General features: G+C 62.3%; 1 protein-coding gene across 1 annotated transcript; it reads right to left on the reverse strand.

Moving 5' to 3' along the window:
* Positions 1 to 1472: 1472 nt before the first annotated feature.
* On the reverse strand, positions 1473 to 13277 carry QSOX1 (quiescin sulfhydryl oxidase 1). Its single transcript, XM_072868048.1, has 12 exons — positions 12984 to 13277; positions 10628 to 10728; positions 9231 to 9279; positions 8948 to 9050; positions 8067 to 8157; positions 7682 to 7827; positions 7081 to 7215; positions 6757 to 6886; positions 4667 to 4789; positions 4409 to 4553; positions 3989 to 4168; positions 1473 to 3582 (listed from the first exon to the last, which is right to left on the reverse strand). Exons 1-12 carry the CDS (start codon positions 13243 to 13245, stop codon positions 2858 to 2860), a joined length of 2190 nt encoding a protein of 729 aa, XP_072724149.1. The 5' UTR covers positions 13246 to 13277; the 3' UTR covers positions 1473 to 2857.
* Positions 13278 to 14983: the final 1706 nt, after the last annotated feature.

Here is a 14983-nt window from a genome sequence, read left to right on the forward strand (position 1 = left end):
CCCACGTACGCCCCTATTGCCAGGGGTGGCCTGGAGCGAGGACAAGCACGGCAAGACCCGGGTACTCACCAGCAGCCGGAGAAAGCCTCTCCCCTCGCAGGCGCTGCCGAACGGGGCATTGCTAATTGTAATTGAAAATTAATCGACGTTAAGCGAACCCCCAGTGCTTTTATGGCCCCAGCGCGGGCGGAGGGGGGATGCCGGTGGAGAAGGGCTCTCGCCCGCGCCGAGGAGGGAAAGGGAAGAGGGGCGAGGCGGGAGGGAGCCAGTGCCGAAGGGTGGGAAGGTGGCGGGGTGTGCGGTGGGCGCGGGGGCCGGCCGGCGGCCTCGTGGAAAATTAGATTGCACTTGAGGGGAAATTGTATTAGGGAACAGCGGCCGCCTCGCGCCAGCCCGTGGCCATTTGGGTAATTAGCCCTGGGGACGCCCCGGCTTGCGGCGGTGCTGGGAAGGGGCAACCCCGGCGGGGAGCTCAGCCCTCGGGGGGCTTGGAGTGGGCTCCCGCCCAGGACAGCCCATCCCACCCACGAGCGTGGCCGTGGCACAGTTTGATGCTACCCCTGTGCCCGGGCTCGGGTGGGGGCCCGCCCGAAGTCACCATCCCGGGGGGGTACACTCCCCCGGGCAGCACCGAGCCCTGCAGCAGCCTCCTGCCTGCACCGCTGCCTGCACCGGCCCGTTTGTGCCCTGCGCCGGGGCTCCCCGGGTGCCGGGGGGACACACGCCCCGGTGTCACAGCCCGGGAGAGCTGGGGCCGGGAGGATTGGGACTGCACCAAACAGGATTACGGAAAGTCTATTTACTGGACTCTCTTTTCCCTGCGTGCACGGCAGCTTTAGCTGCCTGGCCCTGTAAATCTCCCGGGCGGGCCTGTCGGGGATGCTAATCTGGGCAGCCCTGCCCGCGGCTGCCTGCTCACCCCCTTCCGGCAGCCCCCTCCTCCCCTGCCCCAGCACCCACCTCCCCAGCCCTAATCCCCTGCACCCTCCTGCTGCATCCCCCCAATGCACCCACCTACTGCATCCCCCTAATACATCGCCCTTCCTGTCCCCGGCTTTGGCAGCCCCACCGAGACGTTTTGGGGCCGGGGGTAACCGTGGGCAGCCCCTCACACCAAGCCCTCTGTCCCACGCAGGGGAGCAGCTGGTGGGGAGGGGGTGCAGGGGGCATTATTGATGTTGGGGATAAACCCTGGGGAAATCAAGGAGAAGGAGGCAGCAGGGCTGCAGCGATGAGACCTTCCCCATCCATCACCCCATCCATCCTGCCGGTGGGCAGGACCGGCACCCTGCAGCCCCCCTCCGTGCCGGGATGAAGCCACTGAGGACCCAACTAAGGGACATGGCCAAGGCCAAGTGGGCAGTGGTGGCAGGGCAGGGGTGCCAGCCCCATGTCCCGTGGAGGTGTGACCATGCACAGACACCAAAGAAGAAGGAAAGACAGAGCAAGAAAATTTATTTCAAGGGCAGGTGAGGGAGGAAGGGCCGGAGGAGCCAGAGCTCCTGGTGCCTGGGCAGCAGCAGAGCCAGCCACCCTCCTTCCCCATCCTGCCAGCCCTCGCCACCCACCTGGACAAAGTGAAGATATCAAGAAAAAGGCTCCAAATCGGATTGACACCCCCCCTCCCCCTTAATAAAGTTTATTAGCGGCCGGGCTCTAATCCTTTTAAATCCCCCGCACAGGGGGAAGGGCCGGGATTAGGGGAGGGCAGTGTAATCCCAATGAATTTGTTACAGGGGGATTTAGGCAGCGCCGGGAGAGCAGATGGCCCAGGCCTGGCTCTGGAAAACAACCATTTTCCTTAATGATTCCTAACAAGGATAAAAGGGCAGAGAGAATCGGGGACAGGCGCAGGGGGCCTACACCCGCAGAGGTCCCAGGCCCCGGGGGGATGCAGGGATGCTCACGCACGTGTCCCTGCTCTGGACCAAACTGCAGCTCCATGGCTCGTGCCGACCTTTTTCCAGCAGCTTCCTGGCTCCCCCCAGGCTCCCTCCCCATCACTCCGCTTGAGGATAAACCACGAGCCACTCCAGCCCTGGGGACATGCCGACTGTATGGGGGGCAGCTGGCCACAGCTGCATCCAGAAGCAAAAAGTAGGAGAAAATGTACAATAACAATTAAAAATATTTAAAAGGATTTAAACCTAGCCAGTGCTCTTCCCAGGGTGATGGGGGTGGGGGGGCAGAGTGGGAACAGCCAGCAGTGGGGGGACAGCAGGAGGGGAGGTGCTGCCCTGGTGTGCCCGCATGGCAGGGACCAGCCGACACAGTGGGGCCCGTATCAGCAAAAATAATTTATTCCACTAAGACAAGCAGAGAGCGAGCAACAGCACGGGGAGGGGGCAAGGAAAGGCGGGGAGGCCCAGGTCCACGTCTCAAAGGTGGGGAACACACAAAATGCAGCTGAACCCTCAACTGCCACCCCCGCCCAGCAGTGCCCGCTTTGTGGGGGGCTAAACCCCTACCCTCCTCACCCCACTAGTGGTTTGACCCCAAAGGGCTTCTCCCTAGCACGGAACTGGGCTTCCCAGTTTGAAACCAGCCCAGGGCTGGGGAGCTCCAGAAGACAGCTGGGCGCCAAGACACAAACCACTGTCGGCATCCCAGCTCCCATGCACCTGAAAAGGTGGCACTGCAACCTGAGAAGGGGATGCTCCAACACCTCCTTACCCCCAAAAAGAGCCCTCCACCCTCCGCCCCCCACCCTGGGTGAGGTGACTGCTGCAAGTGGGGCAACTCCTGAGGGGGATGCACCAAACTCCTTCCTGCTGGGGGACAAAACGGTGCCCCAGGGGTGCCCCAGCTCAGCAGTCCACTCACCCTAGGGACAGCCCCCGGACCCCCACAACTGCCCTCAGGCCACAGGGAAGCTGGGGCGGCCTTTGCGGGCACGGGTGCGGAGGCGGAAGAAGGTGTACATGCCCAGGAGGCACATGGAGGAGAGGAAGTAGAGGGCGACGCAGAGGCTGATGTCCAGGCGGGAGAAGCCCAAGCCGAGCACCCGCAGCCATGGGCTCCTCCGCATGCCCTCCCCAGCCTCCTCCTCCTCCCGGACCAAGACACCGGGTGCCCGCTGGTGTTCCCAGCCGACCCCGGCATCCCGGGGCAGGGCAATGGTGTCCCGCTTGCTGAGCCGCCGGCGCCGGCTGGCTGCCGCTCGCAGTGCCTGGCTCTTGAAGTGCTGCTTGCTGAAGGAGTCCAGGTCCACGATGTCCTCGCCCACCTCCCGCAGCTTGGGTTTCAGCCGCACAATGCTGGGGCGCCGCGGCTCAAGGGAGCCCGGTCGCCTTGGAGCTCTCGTCTCACCCTCCGTCTCCTTTTCCTCCTCTTCCTCCTCCTTCTCCTCTCGCAGGCCCTCAGTGCCCAGCCTGGCACCCGTCCCCTCCCTGGACATGGGGATGGGGTCGGCCTCGGCATAGTCCGGATAGATGTTGGCTGGAGAGAAGTGAGCCTTGAGGAAGGTGAGCACGGCTGGCTCATCCCAGGTGTGCACCCCCTGCTCCTCCTTGTGGCACTGGGGACACATGTCTGGCGGAGGCCACTGCAGCTTGGGGAACTTGGGGTCCTCTGTGTCACCTCCTGCAGGGACCGGAGCCAGTGAGGGGGTTAGAGGGGACATGTGACACAGCCCTCTCCCTGTATCAGTATAAACACCCCAGAGCGTCCAGCAGCTAGGGATGGTGATGGGGATGGGGACATTTGGAGGAGCTGTCTCAGGAGGAGGGGTCCTCCGAGGGCACACAGTGGCTTTGGGAAGCTCTCTGCAGGGAGCATGTAAGACCAAACTGCATCTCTGGAGTGGTCTGATGCTGCGTGACCAGCTGCTGTCCCCTGTGATGGGGGATGATGACAATAGGATGTCCCCACTGCTGCACCCTAACGCAGCCGTTTGCCAGCTCCATCCAGGAGGAGGGATGCTCCTCCACCTCACCTCCCCTTTTTCCTTGGCAGGCCACCCTGGCTCCCCTCCCTGTGGCCCTCTTACCCGCCAGGCGATCGTTGACCTTGTTGTGGTGGGACCAGAGCCAGAGGACGGCCTCCTCCCGTCCTGCCACCTGGTCCATGGACTCGGCCGCCATGGCCTCAAAGTGCTGGGCACAGTCCCGGCAGCCGAAAAAGTGCCGGACGTAGCAGCGCATGGTGCTCAGCACCTCCAATGGCAGCTCTGTGGGGAGGCAGAGGATAGGGGGTACAGGAGGGCAAGTCTGGACCCTGCAGTGACACCACCATGGTCCCATGGCCGAGCTGGCAGCCCTGGCACCCTGACTCTGCGGCTCTTGCCCTCCGTGCAGACCTGCCTTGGAGCAAGACAAGCCTTTGCCCACATGCGAGTATCCCTGCTCGTGCCACAGCCTGTCCGGACACCCCCTCCCCGAGCCCTGAACCCCCCCAGGGACAGCGATACCTTTGTCGGGGCCGCTCTGGGCAGCCTGCACAGTCAGCAGGTGGAAGACAGTCCAGAGCCCACAGGGGTAGCCACGGAAGTGGGGTTCGCTGCCCTGGCAGCCCACCCAGGTCACGTTGGTGGGGAGCACGGCGGGGTGGGAGGACTGGAGGACAGATGGACACAGCATGATGGAGCTGGCAGGCAACGCAGGGTAGGGGGAAAGGGGCAGGGGTGAGGAGAGGAGAGCAGGGCCCGGGGTCCCTGCAGGTGCCTTACATCTCTGTTATTCTTCATGGCCTCCTTCAAGGCACTGCGGGGCAGCTCAGGCTCCGTCCAGTTCCTCAGCCAGCCGTCCAGGGACTGCAGGTAGGTCTGCACACAGGGACGCCCGGGGAAGTACTGCAGAGGGGAGACAGGAGTGAGGAAACCCAGACCCCCAGCAGGAGCAGTGGGGCAGCCTGCCGGCACCCCTGCCTCACTGGGACGGGCATCGGGCAGCACCAGCATCCTCTACAGCAGCATGTACCGGAGGGCAGCGTGGTCTCAGCAACATTTCGGTGCCCAGCCCTGAGGAGCTGGGGGCCGTGGCGTGTCCCCCCCATGGTGGCGAGGCCCCCAGCGTGGCGAGGTGTGCGTCTTCAGGCTCCAAACCTCGACCTCGTCTGAGGGAGGCAAAAAGGCACTCTGACTGCAAGTCAGCGCAAAGCCGATTAGCAGGAGCACTTTAAAACCACAGGCGCTCTGGGGAGAGGGGGCAGCCTGCCAGTGAGTGCCACCAATGGATGGATGGACAGACGGAAGGACCGACCCAAAGGGAGGACGAGACCAGCAGCACACAGGAAAAGTGACAGGGAAGCAAAAGGAAAGAGCGTTTTGCTAAGTCTGAGCTGTTCTTCCCGGGCCTGTGGGGAATTGCATGGGAAGCCCCAAATTTGCAGGGGAATTAATCTGCAACCTGACATTTCTGCTGCAAAACGCAGTCCCCCCAGCGCCCCTTTGGCAGGAGGCTTTGCTGCGCGATTCCCTGCTTTCCAGGCACCGCTTCTTTCCACGTTAGGATTTTTCCCCCCTCCTTGCCTTAAATACCTCTTGGGAACGCAACAGTTAAGGCTGGGACCTGCTGGCTGAGCTCCCCCAGCCTGAGCCCTGCAGGGCTGGCAGCAATCCTGGGGACGCTGCTCCGTCCCGTGGATGAGTGTGGCAATGGCAGCACCGGCACCCACCACCCATCGTCCCGGTGCCTCCTGCCCAGGGCAGGGACATGGCTTTGCCTCCTTGCTGGGTCCGGTGCTACGGCTCGTGCTTGGCAGGTTTGCAGGAAGAATTAAAAGCTGATCAAATAAAACCACTGCTGCTCCCCACCACCCTGGCAAGCTTGTACCCTTGGCCAGGGAGCTGGTGAGATGGGGGATTTATTTCCCTAATCCTGTAGTTCTCATTAAAGGGAGAAACAGCAAGGGCAATAGCTGGGGGCAAGCAGAGCAAGAGCCACATGAAGCTCTGAGATGAGGACTTAAGACTCATTGCACCAGTGGCTCACATTTGGAGCTCTTTGCTGGGGGAGAGCAGGCAGGGGTGGGAGCAGGGGGTGTCTCGCACATCAGCGAGGGCTACACAAGGTCCAAACTGAGCGTGAGACCCTGGATGACAAAGGAGGGAGCAAAGAAGGCAGGCATGGCTAGGTGAAGGTCTGTCAGGGAGCCCGGGCTGGGACAGGGACAGGGCTGGGGACAGGGCTCCTGCAACCTCAGTCAAACACAGCGCTCCATCGCCCCAGGAAATTAAACTGCCCTGCTTCTGCTGGCTCAAAGCTCCTACACACTCCAATTTCATCAAGCCCAACAGAGAAGAAAAAAGGAGACCTTAAATTAGGCTCTTCCAGAGCCTGACTCAGAGCAGGAGTCCCTTTCCTGGACTATCAAAGGAGCCCACAGAGATCAGCTCCCCCAGCCAAGCATGCAAGTCAGGCGATCAGAGTTACAAACTCCTCTGATCATCTCTGCTACCCCAGCGGGTGACAGCGTCTCTTTTGAAAAGACCTACTGCCTTGACACAACACCTCCTGCAAGCACTGAGCCTGCTCTGCCCATCAATACCTGCACCCCAGGTTTCGTCTGAAACTGTCCAGCACCTGCTTTCGGCCACCAGCTCCCGTTGGGACTCTGGGCTGGCTTTGGAGCTCCATAGGGATGGGGACAGCCCTGCACCGTGCCGAGCACTGGGACGCAGGACTCACATCGGAGAATGCCACGCTCCGCTACCCGCGAGTGCTGGGACACGGTCTGCACCCTGCATTTGCATTTCACCTTATAAATAGCTATGGGGAGGCGCGGACAGTTCCTCTATCGACACCAAAAGCTCCTCACCTTCACCAGTATGGCCACGTAGCACTTGAAGGCAGCCAGCTGGGCTCCTGACAGCACAGCAGCACGGGCAGCCTCCACCCGCAGCGAGTAGTGCAGCGTGGACTCCAGGTCAGCCACATACACCTTGGAGCTAGGGAGGGCAGCAGAAAACGATGGTCCATCAGCCTGTTAACCTGCACCCCCAGGGACCCAGCCATGATTCGGGGTTTTTCCCAGGGGAAAGGCACAGTCCCAGCCCGTTGCCCACCCGTGGTCATGGCACCTCCTCCCCACGCCAGCCCTGGCCTCCCACAGTCCCAGAATTATGAAGGGGGGGGGTCTGACCGGTCAGCATGCTTCGGCTGGGATGCATTGGTTTCGTTGGAAGTGCCGACAGTTGTGTTCAGCTTGTAGGAGCCGCGGGTAACACCTGAGAGTGTGCGCAGGTAGTAGGTGTAGAAGGAGCGTGCCTCCATGTGCCTGCAAGGAAGGAGAAGCCATAAGCAAGACCCTCTTCCCTCCCAAACAGCCCCTAGCCCCAAGGAGGAAGAAAAGGAGATCAAAGGCTTAGCCAGACGGGCAACTCAGACCTGAGGAATGAGTGCAGGGTGGTCCGTACTCTCCACCTGCCCCAACAGTGGGTATTCTGGCACGTAACCCAGAGCAGAGCTGAGCCCCAGGCAGCCAGGCCGTGCCACCTCCAGGCAGATGTGGTGGAGGGATGGCTCGGTCACAAGCCTTCTTCCCTTTTGCCAGCTCCAGGCCGGGCTGGCAGCCCCGTTCACTGCCCACCAGCAGCCCCTTGCCCCCCACCAGCCTGCCCGACCCAGCCGCTGTCTCCTCCTTCCTAACGAGCTTTCCCACAGTTAGGAAGGAGATCTGATGGGGCACAAGCCTGGCACCCCACCGGGGTCCCCAGACCCACCCCTCCATGTCCCGCACTCACACGGGCAGGCGGGAGAAGGAGCCGTTGTGGAGGAGCAGGTAGCCAGAGGGGAAGGTGGTGACGCCGAACTTCTCCACGAGCTCCTCCTCACTGCTCAGCACCCTCCTCACTGCCACATTCTCGTACTGCAGCATGTCCAGCACCACCTGCAAGCCAAGGAGCCCCGGCGTCAGGCAGGGGGGTGACAGGACCCCCAGCCCCACCAGGGATGCAGCAGGGCTATTTAGCACCCTGTAAAGGGCTTCACGCCTGCAAAGCGGCATGCAAGCCAACCAGTGAGGCTGCTGGGAGAGGACTTCCCTGCCAAAGGCACCCAGGAATTACCTGGCACTGGGGACAGACATGGGCTTCAAGAGAAATGGGGGATAAATGCAGCTGTACCCACCTCTCTGCCCACAAAGGAGTCGCTCTTCTCGAAGATCAGCGCCAGGTACTTGTCCTTGTTCCTCTGGAAGAAGCTGCGAACCTCCTCTGCGCTGCAAGAGAAGAGGATGGCAGCGGGTGCCTCAGCATCGGCCAGATGCTCTGCCCTCCTGCCTGAAAGGAGCTCGGCCCTCATCCCTGGGGATTCGGCAGGGGATGCTGGTGCAGGTTCAGCCCCACCAAGCGGGAAATTCCTCCCCGCTGGTTTCCAGCCCTTTTCTGCTCTGGTTCACAGGTTTTGAGAAAACCCATCAAGGAGGTGGGCCAAGGAGGCAGAAAACAAAGCACGGGCAGGGCACGGCAGGAGGGAGCTACATGCTTGCTCAGGGGAAAAAACAGGAATGAATTTGAACCAGAGCTGTTGTTTTTTTGGATAGGACACAGAGGCACAGGAGACCTGAAGCACATGCCCAGCTCGACCATCGCTTTCGGAAAGGTAAATGCTACCCCCCGGGACAGCGGAGCAATCACCTGCGTCTGGCAAAGACAACTTGGATCCCAACAAATTTGTACCAAATCAAGAAAACCCCTTCTCGGGGCAGGAAAAAAACTGCTAACGGCAGCTGCCTCACTTGGCATGGCACAGCACTGCTACGTCCCCAGCCCAGGTGCCGCTTGCTCTAATTAAGGCTGATGAGCAGGTTCGTCAGGAGATGCAACAACATGGCCTCTCTCACCCGGGCCATGTAAATGGCTCTAGCCTGGCCAGGTCATTTGTGTCTCCCTAGGACATGGGTGATGCAGTGGCTGCTCTGTGCTCATTTTTGGCTCAGGATTTCCCCAGAAACCTGCTCTCCATGGGATGGAGGCCACCAGAGCCACCCCCCATCACACCATCCCTACCTTGCCGGCTCCAGCGGAGGACAGGCAGGTGGCCAGGCGTCCTGGCTCTGCTCAAGGTTGGTGATGATGGCATGACGCAGGTCCTCAACGGTGGCACCGGGATCTGCAGGCGGACAGGATGGCAAGGATTCAGTGCTGGGGAAGCTCGTCCCATGGGCTGAGCTAAGGGGACCTGCTCTGAGCTTGCCCCCCTGGGCTCCCCAACGTCCCAACACATGGGGAGTGCAGGCAGCAGGGCTGTTTGCACCCAGGGTAAAAAAACCCTGTGGCTCTGAATACTCACTGGTAATCCTTATCCCGTCCTCTGCCTTCTTGCTAAAAGCCCTGAAAAACTGAAAGGGAAAAAAAAAAAAAAAACACAAGAGGAAACTGGAGTGACAGTGTTTGGAGCAGGACAGGGAGGCAGTGCAGCCCAGGAGGCAGAGACTCCCCCTGGAGTGGCTCTGCCTCAGTTTCCCCACAATGTTACAGCACGCCAACCGACACCAGCCACTGCAGAGGGAGCTCCCAGCCACGTCCCCATCTTGTGGAGCATGCCCGAAGGAGAGGGATGCAGCCATGGGCTGGGAGCCATGTCCAGCAAAGGGCTAAGTGCTGGCAGGCAGCAGGGCAGGCATCTCCAGGGGTCCCAGGGAGGCAGCTGGGACCTTCCTGGTCCTGCAAACTGCTGTCTCCCTGCTCCAGAGCTCTCACAAAGAAGGAAAAGGGTTTTTTTCCCCACTCCTGGCCTCCCACAGTGGCTCCAGCGCCCACGGTACAGCCAGAGCAGCAAAACCAGGTTGCGTCAAACAGGTGTTTGCTTTGCAGGCTGGGCTGGGAGCATGGGCTGTTTGCAAAAGGTGTTTAGCGGGGACAGGGGATGCGAAGCAAGTGACTTCTCAGCACCGCCACATCAGCACACCTCCCTGCCCTGGGACATGTCTTGATCAATGTCCCACGGGCGGTGGGTGTTCAGGCAGTGGGTGCTTGGTGAGACCCCAGGGCCGGCTGGGGCACAAGCCAACCTGTCTGGCAAACCCCCAAATCTGACCCCACCTTGGGCTGAGCCTGTAAGCAGGGACTGAGGGCATGTCTGATGAAACCCCTACCCCTCCCACTCCATCTCAAGGCGACCCTGGCTTTCACTGCCTGCACCTAGAGTGCTTCGGCTTTAATGCTTGTGTTGGAGTGAGGCTCTGTTTGCAGTGGGAAATGCTGTGAAATGGTGTATTGACACAGCTAAGGGGCCGGGCACGGGCCCAGGAGAAGGGATGGCACCTTGCCAGCCGCCACAGGAGGCTCCCAGGAGAGCCCTGTGCAGCCTCCCACAGCATCCCTGTGCCCTCCTCCAAAACTTGTGCCTGCAACCACTCTCTCTGTCCTCCAGCAGCCTTTCCCAGGCGTTTCCAATTCAGGTTTCAGACTCTCCCCCATCCTAGGGGAGATCTGGCCTCTACATTTCACCACAAAGCAGCATTTTGGTTTTCCCCCCTCCTTGTTGCTACATCATCCAGCAGTTGCGCTGGCTGCAGCCTGGCCGCAGCTATGTTTTGGGGAAGGGCGAAACAGCTCCAGCCTGCAAAGCCCCAAAGGGAATATGTTGGGGCAATAGCACTGTTGATCTGATTGAGCAAGAGAGGGACAGACCAAAAAGCAAAGCACAGTGAAACCAGGCAAGTGCCCAGCACACACAGGCCTTACCTTCAGCGTGGGGAAGCCAGTTATCCCAAAATTGGCACACACTTGCTGGTTGGCCTCGTCGGCACAGTCGATGGCTGCCAGCATCACCGCAGGCCTCCACTCTGCAGGGTCAGAGGATGCACTCAGCACAGCTCAGCCCCTCTGCAGCCCTGAAAACCACCCCGCTCCCCACAACAGCTGTGGAGACGGCAGAGATCTGCTGCGCTAGAGGCACAGCTCCTCCTGGCCCTGAAATCACAGCCTGCCCCTCACAGGACACCACCTGATGGTCTCCAAGCCCCAAATACCTGAAGCTGTGGTCCACTCTGGTGTTTGGCGCCCTACTTTTCGGGTGGCAGGAGCACAGGGAAAGCTGTGCGAGGCGGGACGAGGCTTTGCATGCCCTGCCCTCACCGGTGTCGGAGTGCAGGCAGCTCTGCCCGCGGCTGCCTGCCCGTCTGGTTCTGCCTGCCCGGTCTCTGCCCCAGCGGGAAGAGGCTGCCGGGAGAAGGGGAGGGATGGCTAACCACACCTGGGGGAGAGCAAGGAACACGGGCTCCAGCTCGTCTCACCCCAGACCAAGGACACAGTCGATAACCGAGGGGGAACAACCCAAAACCAGTAGCCAGGCTCCTGCGGCAGAGCCCGTCCAGGTGCTGAGCATCTGCTCCCCCTCTGCAACTCTCCACCACCACCTCCCCAGGGAGGACCAGCAGGTCCTCCTGAGAGAAAGAAAGAAAGAAAGAAAAGAGAGAAAGAAAAGGGGGCATGGAGGCATTTAAAGCAGTGGGCTCTGAAAGCCAGCAGCACAGTAGAGATAAAAGCTCTGAAATGGCTTCTTTTTAGTGTAAAGGACACAAGCTGGAGAATGCCCAGCCTCTCCTTCGAGTGGGACAGGGAGGGACACAGCACCAGTACACGGATGGAGCCCATGCCGCCCTAGGCGGGAGCCTGCCGGAGATAGGGACCTGCTGGGACCATCCTGTGTCACAGGTGATGGGGCAGACGAGCCGCTTCCTGCTGCCCCGGCACCAGTGGCACAGGAGGGCTGGTGCCAAGCCCTGCTGCAGGGAACCAGGCACGCTCCTGGACTCATCGGCACGTGGTGCCCGCAAATCACCCCAGCATTGGCATCCTCCCTGTCCAGCCCACTCCCGCGAGAATCCACCCGTGGGAACAGCAGTAAGGATGCCGAGTGGCACAAGGGTGGCTTCCCTGCCCTGCCTCCACAGGCACCCCATCCGTGGTCCAGCCTCTGGAGCAGGGAGCCCTTGGGGGGACCCCGTTTTGGAGAGGGGCCAGGAGAGCCGGTGTTCCCCCACAGGGCCCGGGCACGCACCCCATTCCTCACATCCTGCCCCGTTGGGGAGCGCTGACGGCATTCGCTGGCAGGGACGGCATCCCCTCGGAGGGACAGGACACCTGCCCGGGCTGGCGCCTGACTCACCCGGCAGCAACCGCGCTATATCAATTAGCACAATAACAGGGAGAAGCCGTGCGCACCCCGGGATGCCAGGGGAGGCAGGACGAGCCCCGGTGGGGCGAGGGGCCTGGCAGCAGGGCGTGCGGGTCCCCAAGCAGGGCCGTGCACCAGCCAGGCCAGGCGCCAAGGTCAAGGCTGGGAACAAACCAGCTGGGATCAGCGCCCAGCCCCAGCGCCCTGCCAGCCTCTCCCTGCAGGCACCGGGGAGGAGCAGGGCCGAGAGAGGGTCTGGAGGGGCAGCAGGAACCCCCTGGGCGGTGCAGGCTCAGCCTGAAAGTCTCCCAGCCAAAGGGGCTCCAGGGATGCTGCTAAGCTGGACCTGGCCACCGCGGGGGGGCCCTGGGCATCACGGGGGGGAGCCTGGGCCTTCCCACCAGGCCTACGCTCCAGGGAGGCTGGGGCAGGGACGCAGGGGGATTTAAGGGTGCTGATGGAGGGTAAGGCAGAGGGGATTGAGGGGTGCTGATGGAGAGGGTGCAGAGGCAATGCAGGGGAGCTGATGGGGCTAAGGATGCAGGGCCAGGGAGGCAGGGAGGATTTAAGAGTGCTGATGGAGAGGAGGATGATGGGACAAGGACACAGGAGGGATTTAGGAGCGCTGATGGGGGGGGGGGGACAGGGGCACAGGGAGGATCTAGGGATGCTGATAGGAGAATGGACAGGGGTGCAGGAGGATTTAAGGGTGCTGCTGCTGACACAGGGGCAGAGACACAGGGGATTAAATAGGGTACTGACAGAACACAGAGATAGGGATGGGGGGGGAACAAGAGCAAGGACATGGGGAGGGTTTGGTGGTGCTGATGGGCAGGCAGGCAGGGATACAGAGCAGGGGAAGGGGGGGAAGCAGGGCAGCGGGGCACAGGGCAGGGGCGGGCAGCCGGGCCGGGGACTCACCGTGGATGTCGTGGGCCAGGGCCCGCCATGTGGGCGCGAAGTGGACGCAGTGCCCGCACCAGGAGGCGAAGAACTCGACGGCCCAGGCGCTGGGGGAGCCCAGCAGCCGCCCCTCCGCCCCGGTCCCCAGCAGCTCCAAAGGGTCAGCGGCCGAGTACAGCCCGCGGGGCCGCGCCGCCGGCAGCGCCAGCGCCAGCACCAGGACCGCCGCCGGCCACCAGCGCCCCCCGCCGCCGCCCCGCGCCCGCCGCCGCCGCCACATCGCCCGCCAGGCCGCCCGCCGCCGCCCGCCGCCTTTAGGGCCGCCGCCCGCCCCGCCCACTGGGGGCGGACCCGGGGCGGGGCCAAGACGGCCCGCATCGCGGCGCCCCCTGTCGGGCGCGCAGCGGCGCCCCCCGCCGCACCCCTGCACCCCCGCATCATGGGGAGCCCCAAATACCCCCCCAGCCCCTGCCCCGCATCAGGCGGCCCGCTGGGCAAGGGGGCGAGGCCGCAGCGCACCCCTCCCGCGAGGGGACGGGTAGCATAAAATGATAAAATTCTGATAAAGCGAGGAAAGGTGAAGGCGGCTGATTCAGGCCCGAAACCCGCGGTGCCGCCATTACGGTCATCCCTGAGGGGAGCCGCTGGCCCGAGGGCATCGGCCTGGTCGGAGGCCCTGATGTCAGCCAGCGTCACCGGGCAGCGCCTGCCGGGACACCCCGCGGGACGGGGACCCCGGAGACCCAGCTGCCCTCGCCCCAACCCTGCCAGGGATGCGCAACAAGCACACCCAACGAGGCCCCAAAATCCAGCTCCTCCACCCAGAAAAAGCGGCCCTCCACCCCAGGCGGCCCCACGTCCGGCCACGGCCTCCACGCCAGCCCAGCCGTGCCATCGCTCACGCACACACCCACCCACATCACGGGCTCCTGGACAGAAGGCGGCCGTTGCCTAGTGCCCCGGGGCAGAGCCGAGCACCACCGGGGTGGACACGGCCCTGAAATCCATCCCTCCACTCCCTCCCCACCCCTGAGGCCAGGGCCCCCCGGCACTGGGGGTGCCCGTCACTGTTGAGGGCTGGTTGCTGGCTCGGTCCCCAGGAAGGCCATTAGCCGCGCTGGGCCCCACCTAGGTATTTTAGACAGACTTGCCGTGCTAGAAAAACAAGCCTGCCAGAGCCAAGCCTTGCCGTGGCAGGAGAGGGCGAGGGCCTCCACACAGGGCACGGCTCTGGGGGAGCTACGGGGCTCCCCAAGACGGCCTGGCTGCGGGGTCAGAGCCAGTCAGACGCGAGCCTCGTGGGATTGCAGCCGCGCATCCTCTGCGGGTCCGGGCTGATGCAAACAGGGCAGAAGATGGTTTGCTCCAGCCCTGACAGCTGTAATTAAATGCTTAAGGGATTATCACACCTTGTGGTCCAACTAGGAGGGAGAGAGGTGCAGCCCGCCCCCTGCATGGCTGCTCTGGAAGGTGGTCCCCGGCTATTGCCAGAGAGCTTGCCATGACTCATCTTTATCCAGCTGGCGATTAAAAGACGAAAATCCCTGTGCTTAGGGATGTCATCACCGTTATTTCACCTTGGGCTAAAGTCCTTATTTTAAGGGCTCATCAGCTTGATTAGGTTATCACAGGGAAGGAGAGGTGCTAAGCACCAGCGTAATTGCCGGCATCCTCCCCGTCCAGCTCACCCCTCCCTCCCAGGGAGCCCAAATTCCTTGAATCCTTTTTTTTAGATGCAAAAGCAGCATCTAACCCGAAGGCACACGGGCAAGACCCCACACCCCAAGGCTCCGGCTCCTTTTGAGGTGAGCCACGCCATTGCTCATCCCCCGAAGCCCCGGGGTGGGGATGCTCCTGCTTCCGGCTGCCCGGGGAGCTGCTGCCGAGGACCTGGCCGCCAGCCTGGCACGTCCCCTCCCCACCGCTGCCTGGGGAACAGCCTCCCTCACCGGCAGGGTGTGGGGCTTTCCAGGCACGGACTTGCCCCAACAGCCTTTTTTCCTTTTAACCTTGCTGCA

The sequence above is a fragment of the Ciconia boyciana genome, chromosome 7, assembly GCF_034638445.1.
Source record: "Ciconia boyciana chromosome 7, ASM3463844v1, whole genome shotgun sequence".
Classification (NCBI taxonomy): Eukaryota; Metazoa; Chordata; class Aves; order Ciconiiformes; family Ciconiidae; genus Ciconia; species Ciconia boyciana.

What these genes read in the sequence shown, in the direction of transcription:
- QSOX1 (XM_072868048.1), bottom strand. Translation starts at nt 13,245, where the DNA reads ATGTGGCGGCGGCGGCGGGCGCGGGGCGGCGGCGGGGGGCGCTGGTGG. An exon ending in CAGCCGAAGCATGCTGACCG is followed by an intron (nt 6,887 to 7,080) that starts GTCAGACCCCCC and finishes TGCCCTCCCTAG; the next exon opens with CTCCAAGGTGTATGTGGCTG. An exon ending in GGTCAACGATCGCCTGGCGG is followed by an intron (nt 3,583 to 3,988) that starts GTAAGAGGGCCA and finishes CGGTCCCTGCAG; the next exon opens with GAGGTGACACAGAGGACCCC.